This window comes from Sphaeramia orbicularis, chromosome 17, assembly GCF_902148855.1.
Source record: "Sphaeramia orbicularis chromosome 17, fSphaOr1.1, whole genome shotgun sequence".
Classification (NCBI taxonomy): domain Eukaryota; kingdom Metazoa; phylum Chordata; class Actinopteri; order Kurtiformes; family Apogonidae; genus Sphaeramia; species Sphaeramia orbicularis.
In genome coordinates, this window is record NC_043973.1 from 40,936,866 (window position 1) to 40,948,964 (window position 12,099).

Here is a 12,099-nt window from a genome sequence, read left to right on the forward strand (position 1 = left end):
TAATCTAAACAACCATGAACCTGAAATTTTGTCAGAAAAAATTCTGCACTTTTAAGAACATTATGCCTGTTAGTAAATGTTTTGTGCATTTGTAGATCCACTGTGATCTGTAAATTGTAATGCAGATGTGTAAAGGCCAAGCTGAGGCATAATTAAAATTGCACTTCTACTTTTTTTACACTATAGAAAGAGAAAAATTTGGAGTTATGAATTATAGGCTATTACGTCATAGGTTATTTTACTGGTCTGGCCCACTTGATATAAAAAAAGGCTGTATGAGGCCCCTGAACCAAAACGATTTTGACACTCCTGGTTTAATTGATGTAAATATTACTAGTTGTCAGAATTCCAAACTGAGTCACACATAGCAGATTTAATTTAATAACAGGCTAAAGTTTTATGATATTTGATGGTTATATCATTATTAACCCATAAGGACCCAGTGTGACTTTTGTGGCAGTTCCCAAATGAATTTTTCTCTCTATTTATCCTTTCTTAACTGATTTATTCAGTCATTATATTATTCTGGGAATTTTGTATATTTTCCAGTGAAAATTATCAATTTTTCGATGTTTAATTGACTAATCATGTAGGTGTTCATAAAGCTCAGAGTAAAATCAAAGGTTATTATATCAAAACAGAAAAACTGAAGAAAAGGTGACTTTTTCCAGTAAAATATACCATTAAATGAACATAAACCAAGTGTGTCCATTCACTGTCATTGATCCACTTCCTTGGGTTTTACTGGTGAATCAATGTTGTAGAAGATGACGGTGTTTCCACGTTCCCTACGGAGCCTCTGAACGTCCAAATGGGTCATATCTGATGACCATGAAAAGATGTCAAACTGTATTTAACACCAATTATTTACATGTATTGGTCGGAGTAGTGGATCAACAGTTTAGATCAGTAGATGCTTTTGGTTGACGGTGGATGTTTGGGTCTTTATGGGTTAATTTATAATAATGATAATATTCAAAGGACTAAGATGTAAGACTTCAAGAGGAGAGTCTATATTATCTATTGGAGAATAAAGCTATAATATTAAAATGCTGCAAGAATATTTAGAGCAGGGGTGTCAAACATACGGTTAAAACAAAGGTTCTGTTTTGGCCCAGGGGATGACTTTGTGACATTCTAAAAGTACACTGAAGATATTAACAGTCAAACTCAAACTCATTGTAGTTCCAAATTCCAAACTCCAAACTTTTAACAGTTAGTAAACGTTTTGTGTGTGGGATAGATTTACTGTGTTCTGTAATGCAGATGTATGATGAACAGTGGCATAATATTGTTAAGACTGTACTTATTTTTCATAAGAAATTTCAGGTTATTCACATTTTTTGTGAAAGGATGGTTCATAAATGGAAACATTTTAATAAATTACTTTTAGTTTTTTGCACTAAAACGGAGACAAACATTTGCAGTCCTCATTATTTATAGGTTATTATTATGGTATTGTTTTACTGGTTCAACCTGCTTGGGATGCAGTGGGGCTGTATGCGGAAGTGATGTGATGTTCATGAATGAAGCGAGTCTTTTGAATGGCTCTTTGAAATGAACGATGGGAACCGAGTCTTTGTAAACAGCCGTTCTTTTTTTTTTTTTTTTAAGCAGGGAGTGTCTGATTGCCTGTCATTTTAGCGTCACTGGGGAGGCAATGGCTTTACATACAGAGTAGAAGTGAGAGAACTCCTGATGTGGCAACATTTTGATATTTACATCAGAGATATCAGGTATTTTACAATGTTACTTGAAGTATTTTATTTGCACTACAGGTTTTTGGTATTTAAGTACTGTAATTGCAGTGATTAATCACTGTTGTGTTTTGTGCAAGTTTTTCCGTATATTTACACACATTTATTGTTCTTGTTTTGAGAATAAAATGATATTTCATAAGAAAATGTTTTATTTTCTTCTTCATTTTTAGGCTACAGACTAGTCCACATGATGTACCGTGATGTTTTTGGTCAAATTCCAGCATTTACCTAATGTCACCTCTCATGTCATGTATTTAGCTCACACATTTGAACTAAGGATTATTTTTTACGGTACGATAATATTTACTGCTGTGCTAATTAAACACCTTTAAAATGTAATGTCAATCATCACATGTAGCCTATTTAGTCATTAAAACATTGGTGTTTGAAAATAATGCAAAAAACATAAAAGAGTCAGTCTTTTGAACGGCTCTTTTCAGTGAATGGCTCCTGATTGAATGACTCCCTTCAGAGAACCAAAAGTCCCATGACTAGTATGCAGCCCCTGAACTAAAATGAGTGGACTCTATGCACAGCCCCACTACTTCCTGAACTTCAGGTGGATCCTTTATTTCCTGTCTTTGATTATTGGACACACTGATTAATCCAGGTGTGTCTAATTAATCAGTTGTCCCAACAAGAAGTAGCAGACACACCTGGATTAATCAGTGTGTCCAATAATCAAAGACAGGAAATAAAGGATCCATCTTAAGTTCAGGAAGTAGTGGGGCTGTGCGTAGAGCCCATTTGACACCTGTCATTTACAAAATTTCTTCTCACGTGCAGCGAAAAGATTAAACGTTCCCTGACCGGGAATCGAACCCGGGCCGCGGCGGTGAGAGCGCCGAATCCTAACCACTAGACCACCAGGGACAGCTGTTGACCTACCGTGAGCACTGATATATGAATGTTTTATTACGGTTCTCATGTTGTACGTTTTTGTATTATTCTATTATCCATGTTAACGTTGCACACTATACTTAACAGTCCCTCCAGGAATTCGCGATGTTGCGATCGAAACTATTAACGCAAATTCAACCAATCACCGCGAATTCTGCGCGGCGCTGCAATTTCGTCCAATCACCGCGAATCTTCCGCAAATTTGACTAATCACCTTAGCCCCCTTTCGCCCACCCCGTCTACGTAACATGTACGTCATCACGTTCACTTCAGTGTTGACGGTTGAGGAAATAAAGACATGTGCGATTCAAAATACTCACATTTACCGACAAATATCACTGCCAAAGTTTGTGCAAGTCTGTTTCCAGATGTGTTACACAAAAGCGGAAGTATACTGTTCTGCACTGCCTGCAATATTGTGGTGGAACACGAACTAAAGTGGCCGCTCCACAGACACTTTTCAACCGCAAAACATGCAGGAGAACGGAAAAAAAAACTAGAAAAGGAAAGACGAGACAAGTCCCAGTGACAGAGGCTGTTGGAGCTAGAATAATAGCAGAAGCTGAAAGGGTCAAGGTTAGCGCAGATATACTCTATAAAGCAATAGAAGAGAAGAAGGAAGAACCTGTGGAGGCATGCTTTCCTTTCTGTGTATTGTGCGTGTGTGTGCGTGAGGGAGTGCGAGCGCAAATCTGTGTGTGGAGTTAAAAAATGAGCTCACAAATGAAAATGATCATTAAACTTGGTGTTAATATTAATGTTTACTCTTATGTGTTAGATAGAAAGCAACCCAAGTTTGGCTGAATTGTGCCTGTGTGTGTGTGTGTGTGCGCGTGTGCGCCTGTCAGTCTCTGTGTGTGCATGTAACCCATCTAACCCTAACCCTATTCAATAATGTTTCTTTGTCTCTTGATGACTGTGTTGTTCTTGGCAGAGACAAGATGAAAAACCTTGTTGTCGTATTTGACCAGACACTTGCTTTTGATAGGCATATCAAGGAGGTGACTCGAATATCATTTTTTCAACTTCAAAGGATTGCTAAAATCAGGCCAATCCTGAGTGACAAAGATGCTGAAGTCCTCATTCACGCTTGCATAACATCTCGTTTGGACTATTGTAATGCTCTTGCTGCTTGCTTGTAATGCTCTCAGGATTACCCAAAAAAAGTTTCTGAGTCCTGCAGATGGTCCAAAATGCTGCAGCTTGGGTTCTGACTGGAGCTGGGAAATATGATCACATTACCCCAGTGTTGGCCTCTCTTCACTGGCTTCCATGTCAGGTTCGTGCTGATTTTAAGGTGCTCTTATTGACTTATAAAATTTTAAATGGAGCGGCACCTTCTTACTTAACGGAGCTGGTTAGACAGTATGCACCTTCTCGTGCCCTTCGCTCACAAGGATCTGGCCTCCTGACTGTGCCTAAAGTCAGAAAAAAGACTGTTGGTGAGCGAGCCTTTTCTTTCCGTGTGCCAACACTTTGGAACAGTCTTCCTCTGGACATAAGGCAGGCATGCTCTGTGGATGTTTTTAAAGCAAAACTCAAGACCCACTTGTTTACTCTGTTATGAGTCTTGATTTGTTTTTACTGTGTTAATGTTTTTAGTTTTTATGTTTTATTGTGATTGATTTTATGTCTGTACAGCACTTTGATTGAAAGTGCTTTACAAATAAGTTATTATCATTATTATTATTATTATTATTACTAAATATACTACTATATCATTAAGGAAGCAAAAGTCATGTGTTGTGTTGTATAAATGTGAGATGGGGGTGGAATTTAATAAGTTTTCTTCTTCCCACTCCTTTTTGAGCAGCACATATTGAATTTATTTTGTTATTACTAGTGTACATGGCAATTGTTATTTTGTCTTGATCATCTTTATTAATATATTTGCTCTGATATTAGTTCCACGCAGTTCCAGCTCCTGAGAGCGACCCATTCTTTCACAAATGTTTGTAAAAGCAGTCTGCATGCCTAGGTGCTGGATTTTATACACCTGTGGCCATGGAAGGGATTGGAACACCTGATTCTGATTATTTGGATGAGTGAGCGAATACTTTTGGCAATATAGTGTAGTTATCCCTGGGGCCAGATTGGACCCTTAGGCGGGCCGGATTTGGCCCACGGGCCGCAGGTTTGACACCTGCGCAGTAGGGCGTACACGTCCCACTCCCGCCTTTACCCTCTTCCTGGTTTCCACTTGTCGGAGTTGTCCTGAAGGTGAGTGTTTAACTCCATAAATATACACACAAAACAACAAAAACATATATCTAGTTATAGAATAGCGGTAACAGGTGATGTTTACTCACTTGGGACGCCGTGTTTTTTCCAGGTTTTAAACTTCCTTTAACCGACCGTTGAGTTCGAGCCCAAAGGCGAAAACAGACTTCAGAAAAAACTTCTAGAAACTTTCATTCCTTATCATATTATTCTGCATATAGTATTATCTGCTGTTCTCATTTATGATACTTAACCTTTCAAACTTGATGCTCACAATGTTTATGAGAAGTCGTCGAATCCTGAAGTAGTAGCAGTTCTAGTTCTTTGTTCTTTTCTTCTTCTTTAAAACGGTTTTGCACTACACACCACTAGATAGTTGTCTCTTAATTTTGTTGTTCATATATATAATGACAATAAAGGCATTCTATTCTGTTCTATTCTATTCTATTCTATTCTATTCTATTCTATAGGAAGTGTCTCACCCTGAACATTTACTTTAACTCAGTATTAATAACATGTACAAGATAATCACTCCAATTTGTAGTGCGGTTTACTGTTTCATGAAGTGAAAAGCAGTAGAAAACATCCATTTTTAACCCTCACACCACAGAAAGTCATATATACCATGTGCACGTAAAAATACAGGCTATTATGTGGAGTCAATGCTGTTGTCAATGTATAGTACTATGCACAAATCTAAACTTTATGGTTTGTTGTTTTAGACAGATTCTGACCACACATGCATTTCTCAGTTTTTGTAGTAATATATACGTTAAACTGGAATGTACCATAAATATGTAAACAGTTATAAAAACAAACATGACAGAAAAAAAAATCTCAATATTGTACAAGTTATATGGGATCATCTAGACCAGGAGTGTCAAACTCCTTTTAGTTCAGGGGCCACATTCAGTCCAATTTGATCTGAAGTGGGCCGAACCAGTAAAATAATAACATGATAATACAGGGTGGTTCAAAAAAAAGTATACACTCAGAAAAATGCCTAAAAAATGAAAGTTCCATATGTTTCAGAAAATATCTATACGGTTATTGATAGACCAAGGTCTCATGCTTTCATTACCACAATGGCAGGTATCAGCCATACCACGTGAGTGAGCATGGTCCTTGTACTTAATTGGGATAGAAAATGGCTTGCGCACAGATATGAGAGGGTTAAAACAAGATCAGACACCACAATTGGAAAGCTTAGGCAGGTGCTTTAATGCTGTGTAATTTACAAGAAAATTCAGTTAACCCTTTGTCTTCCAGAAGCCTCCAAACTTTGCACCCAGGCTGTGCCTTCCTTCACTCAAACAGCAATTCAGTTCAGTAATTTTGAAGGCCAGGAAGTGCAAATTTTTAAGGCCATGGTTCATTGATTGGTCAAAGAAGACACAACCACAGTCCATTTCAATTTGCCCTTAGCTCTCCACAGGCCTAAAATGGACTGTGGTCTGACAAATGTAAACAGTGCTTCGTAGCTTCCGAGAAATTTACGTAGTCATGCCTGGATGGCTCAACTTGGGTGCAAAGTTTGGAGGCTTCTGGAAGACAAAGGGTTAACTGAATTTTCTTGTAAATTACACAGCATTAAAGCACCTGCCTAAGCTTTCCAACTGTGGTGTCTGATCTTGTTTTATCCCTATCTGTGCGCAAGCCATTTTCTATCCCAATAAAGTGCAAGGACCGTGCTCACTCACGTGGAATGGCTTATACCTGCCATTGTGGTAATGAAAGCATGAGACCTTGGTCTATCAATAACCATATAGATATTTTCTGAAACTTATGAAATTTTCATTTTTTAGGCATTTTTCTGAATGTATACTTTTTTTTGAAACACCCTGTATATAAATAATGTCACCTCCAAACTTTTCTCTGTTTTACAGTGAAAAAAGTAAATTTACATTATGAAAAGGTTTACATTTACAAACTATCCTTTCAAAAGATGAACAAACTGAAAAAATAAATGTAATTTTTAACAATATTATGCCTCAGTTTATCATTTACACATGTACATTATAACTTACAGATCACAGTGGATCTACAAACACACAGAATATTTAATAACAGATGGAATATTGTTAAAATTATACTTACTTCTCCTAAGACATTTCAGGTTGTTCATATTTGTTCAGGTCATTCACATTATTGCGAAAATATACTTTGTTTTAGTGTAAATATATGAAAATATTTACATTTACAAACAGAAAAATTTGGAGTTGTTATTATTTATATGTTATTATGACAGTATTTGACTGTTCCTGCCCACTTGAGATTGAATTGGTCTGAATGTGGAACCTGAACTAAAAGGATTGTTCATGTCTTAGTGTAATTTTTGCATTTCACAAATTCATCCCAAGGGCCAGACTGGACCCTTTGGCGGGCCGGATTTGGCCCCCGGGCCGCATGTTCAACACTTGTGATCTAGACAAAGAAAAGTAAAAAAGACCATGAAAGACTCTGGGACATTCTGAAGGTTTGTACTACTATATAATAACACAAGATTATTTAGGATCACATCCAGACAGTCAAGCCAGGAGAGCTGAAGATTTACTGTATCCAAATGGAGGTCACACTAAATACTGACTTTACATGCAGAAGCTTTTTAGTTCAGATTTTTGTGTTTCAATACTGTGCACATAGTTCTTGTTAAAAGGAAAAATGCACACCCATTACAACCCTGCAAAATCCCCAACAAAGCTAAAAACTGGATAAGACCTTTGGACAGTACATTACTTCATTTATCATTAAACGAATTGTGTGCTTTTTGTGTGTAAGAGCGTTACAGTGTTCCCTCTACATTCAGTCAATAGCCCTTACATGACAAATGATATGAGGAGCATATAATTACAAGCCACTAATCTCCAAATATTAACTTTTTATGTGTTACTATTTCTCTATGGCAGGGGTGTCAAACATGCGGCCCGGGGGCCAAAACCAGCCAAAGGGTCCAATCCGGCCCGCGGGATGAATTTGCAAAGTGCAAGTTAGGGCATCAAACTCAAAAATAATATCATAATAACGTATAAATAATGACAACACCAATTTTTTCTCTTTGATTAAGCCCAAAAAAACATTAAATCATAAAAATGTTTACATTAACAAACTATCCTTTAACAATAAAATGAATATCCTGAACAAATATGAGCAACCTGAAATGTCTAAAGAAAATTAAGTGCAGTTTTAACAATTTTCTGCCTGTTACTAAATGTTTTGTGCCTTTGTAGCTCGGATCTGTAATGCATATGTATAAATGATAAGTCGAGGCAGAATATTGATAAAATTGTACTTATATTTCTTAACAAAATTTAATTTTTTCAGGTTATTCACATCCTTTTTGTTTGGATAGTTTGTATCTTGGCCTGCGGGATGAATTAGTGAAATACAGAAATTACACTGAAGATATTAACAATCAAGGATGTCAACATAATTTTAGTTCAGTTCCATCTAAAGTGGGTCAGACCAGTGAAATACTATGATAATGAACTATAAATAACAAAAACCACAAATTTTTCTCTATGTTTTAGTGTTAAAAAAAAGTAAAATTACACAAAAATGCTAACATTTACAGACTAGCCTTTTACAAAAAATGTGAAAAACCTGAACAAATATGAACAACCTTAAATGTCTTAAGAGATTTAAGAGTAATTGTACCAATATTCTGTCTGTTATTAAATGTTTTGGGTATTTGTAGAGCCACTATGATCTGTACGTTGAAATGAACATGTAAAAATGAGAAGCTGAGGCCAAATAATGACATAAATTGTTAAAATTGCACATTTTTTCTTAATAAATTTCATTTTAGTCATGGTTTGTTCATATTTTTCCACATTTTTTTAAAGGATAGTTTGTAGATGTAAAAATTTTGATAATATAATCTTACTTTTTTCACTCTAACACATAGAAATTAGACATACAAATTTTGAAAATTGATATTAATGTACTATTATGTTGTTATTTTAATGATCCAGCCCACTCCAGGTCATATTGGGCTTTATGTGGCCCCTGAACTAACATGAGTTTGACACCCCTGCTCTATGGCAACACCTGATTTCCTGTATTACAATATGTGTTGTGTGTCTTTCTCTTCTCAGACTCATCATGTCAGCCCACGACTTTTTGAGAAGCAATAAAACAGACTTCGAGCTCATTCTGTCAGAAAATCGCCAACTAATTCTCAACAAATGTTATGAAAAAAAGGTGGTAAGTAAGTGGGACTACAAAAATTTAAAGAGCATCCACAAAGGAACTGAAATAGAGCATGTCACTGAGCTTGTGGATAAAGTCATGGGTAAAGGTGAAACAACATGCGAACGCTTCCTGGATCTTCTGCAAAATGATGCAGACATTAAAGATACTTTCACGGACTTGAAGGATACACTGTTGAAGTACACAGCCAGTCTACCCAAGCCAGTACAAGAAATGACTGCAACTGCCAAAACAGGTATGTTAACTGTATTTTTATATTATAGGTGTGTGCAAACCTGTTGTGTATTTCATATCATGACTAAATAAGAAATAGTAAAACTTTTATGTTCACATGTGTAGTTTTGATTTTCCTCTTGAATTCCTCAGATGATGTGGCACAAGAGAACCGGAAGCGAAAACAAGAGATGGATTCCTCAGATGACGTAACATCAAACAGCAAGAAGTCAAAGCAGGTCATTTAATGTCTAATTACAGACAGATATTGTCACAATGCAAAGTTTCTCTAGAACTTTGCCCTTGAAGGTTGTTAGTAACAATGCAATGTTTATGTAATGCTGTGTATTTAGAGGTAGTTACGTAGACCCTGTGGTTATGATATGAAAGCATTTACAACAGTCTTTTTTTTATCTTAAAAAATATCATGTAATACAGCTGTAATACTGGAATATAATAATGAACACAGGGCATGTGTCAGTAGTAACGTGTTTCATCAAACCACGCTCTGATTTCATTATTTTTAGGATTATGATGAGCTGTATCCATTGAAGAGTAAGCCCACCGGCCTGTGTTTCATTATAAACAACGTGAAATTTAAAAATCAAGACCCAAGAAATGGATCAGACATAGATGCTAGTAAGTTACAGTGGTGACAGATTCAGGAACTTCTTTTAAACAACCTGTTACAGGTGTGAATGTCCCACCTTTATTCTGCTTCACCTTTATGTATGAAAGGAAAACACACAATGAGCTGAGTCTCATCTCTGTAAAACCAGGTACATTCTGCCCCAGGTAGGAGTTTAGAAAATGCAATGTTCTCTTCTGTCCTATGTAGCAAAGTGCAGAGGTTCTCAGATGATAGATTACAACTATCCAAGTATTTTTAAATCATTTTACATACCTTTAAATCAGGCATCATAATTTTGAAGTGAAATATCACTTTTGGTACAACTTTGGTACAACTGTTTCAGTTAGGGGTAGGATAGTATGGTAGTTTTTCAGTGTCTTGGGTGATTCATGTTTTTACATTGTGAGTCAACATGAACTCACACCAAAAGAATTCAGAAATACTTGTTAAAGTGATTTTTTATTTTTGCAAGAAAGGTCTGCAGATATTCATGCATTTTTTGTAAAATTCAAAAACCAAAGCAGATGTTTGATTAAATTAATTGAATATATTTCCCAGTCTGTAGTTTCAGAGTGAAGCAAAGCTGGCATAATGGGTAGTCGTAGCAGAAACACATGATCTGTGCTTCAAAAGGGATTTTTATTTTTACACCTTTCCACTGTTCTGTGTAAAGGTGTTCAAGCTACATGCTTTTTTATGCTTTTGTTTCAGAAAATTTAGCAAAGGAGTTCAGCCGGCTGGGGTTCAGAGTGCTGATGTGTGAAAACCAAACCAAGGATCAGATGGAACAGGTGCTGAAGTGCCTCTCTGCCAGTGACGTCTCTAAGCTGTTGGAGTTCAAAGTGAAGGAATGGTCTGACGACAAATTCACTGATCTTCAGGAGGTCCCTACACATGGAGATGCCTTCATCTGCTGCATTTTGACCCATGGAAATATGGGAGTAGTTTATGGGGTTGATGGGGAACATCTTGCCATTAAAGATATTAAGAAAATGTTCAAGGCGACTGACCTGTCACCCCTCACCAACAAGCCCAAAGTGTTTCTGATCCAGGCCTGCCAGGGTGGAGCGCTCCACGGTCGGGTGGTGTTACCAGATGGTCAGTCTGATGGCGGTAAACCTGCCTCCATCCCTGAGGAAGCAGATTTTCTGGTCGGCATGTCAACTGTTGAAGATTACGAATCATATAGACACCCAGACCTTGGGAGCTGGTACATCCAGTCTTTGTGTAAGCAGCTGAACGAGGGCTGTCCAAGGTAAATGCTGAACTTAGAAACAAACATCTGGTTAATCATGTGATTTGAAACATCCAGAAATTGATAAAACCATAGTCCCTTGTACCATGATTAATGGAATCACACACTTTCAGACTTACAAACAGCTTTTTCCCTTGGGTCATAAGAACTTCAAACAAACATTGACACTAATACACACACTCTTGCTCCCACTCCCACTCAGGGACTTTCTACATGATCTTGGGGAAATTACTGACATGCTGCTATAAGGACTGCCTATTACATTTACAGTGCAGTTCTACACTTCTGCGTACTATATCACTTGAACAGTGCAATATTACATTTACAGTACAATAAGCTCTTATGAAATGCCCCTTATTTTCTACCTTGCACTTTGCCTATTCTATACTCTACATTTTAGTCTTATATTTTTCTTCTATTTTTCATAACTTTTTGTAAGTTGTTACGTCACTGTATTTTTCTGAGCACCCTAATTTCATTGCATGTCAGTGACAATACAAGCTATTCTGATTCTGAATTTGTAAAAATATAACTGTTCAGTCCTTGCTACACAATTTATTATGTCACCGTTTTTGTTTCAGTGGTGTCGACATGTATACCATCCTCGAACGTGTCAACAAAGAAATGAGTCTGAAAGAGGGACAGATGTGGAAGAGGCCAGGAGTTATTCTGAAGCAGATGTCTGAGATTCGGTCTACTCTGAGGATGAAACTTGTGTTTTCACCACCTCCAAACTGAGAACTCACTCCATCACAAATCATCCAGGATATTTTTAAAAGGACCACAGTTTTCTTCATTTATGTTCTAGTAGAGCAGGGGTGTCAAGTCATTTTACTTCAGGGGCTCATTTCAGTCCAATTTAATCTCAAGTGGGCCAGACCATTAAAATAATAGCACAATAGCCTATAAAT

At 36.9% G+C, this 12,099-nt stretch overlaps 1 protein-coding gene and 1 non-coding gene across 2 annotated transcripts; one reads left to right on the forward strand and one right to left on the reverse strand.

The window, feature by feature from the left end:
- Positions 1–2,561: 2,561 nt before the first annotated feature.
- trnae-cuc (transfer RNA glutamic acid (anticodon CUC)) lies at positions 2,562–2,633 on the reverse strand. Its single transcript has one exon. It is a non-coding gene; the product is annotated as a tRNA-Glu (tRNA).
- A 2,203-nt stretch (positions 2,634–4,836) lies between these two features.
- Positions 4,837–12,099, forward strand: LOC115437959 (caspase-8-like). Its single transcript, XM_030161369.1, has 6 exons — positions 4,837–4,880; positions 8,975–9,324; positions 9,456–9,541; positions 9,830–9,941; positions 10,645–11,188; positions 11,770–12,099. Exons 2-6 carry the CDS (start codon positions 8,982–8,984, stop codon positions 11,924–11,926), a joined length of 1,242 nt encoding a protein of 413 aa, XP_030017229.1. The 5' UTR covers positions 4,837–4,880; positions 8,975–8,981; the 3' UTR covers positions 11,927–12,099.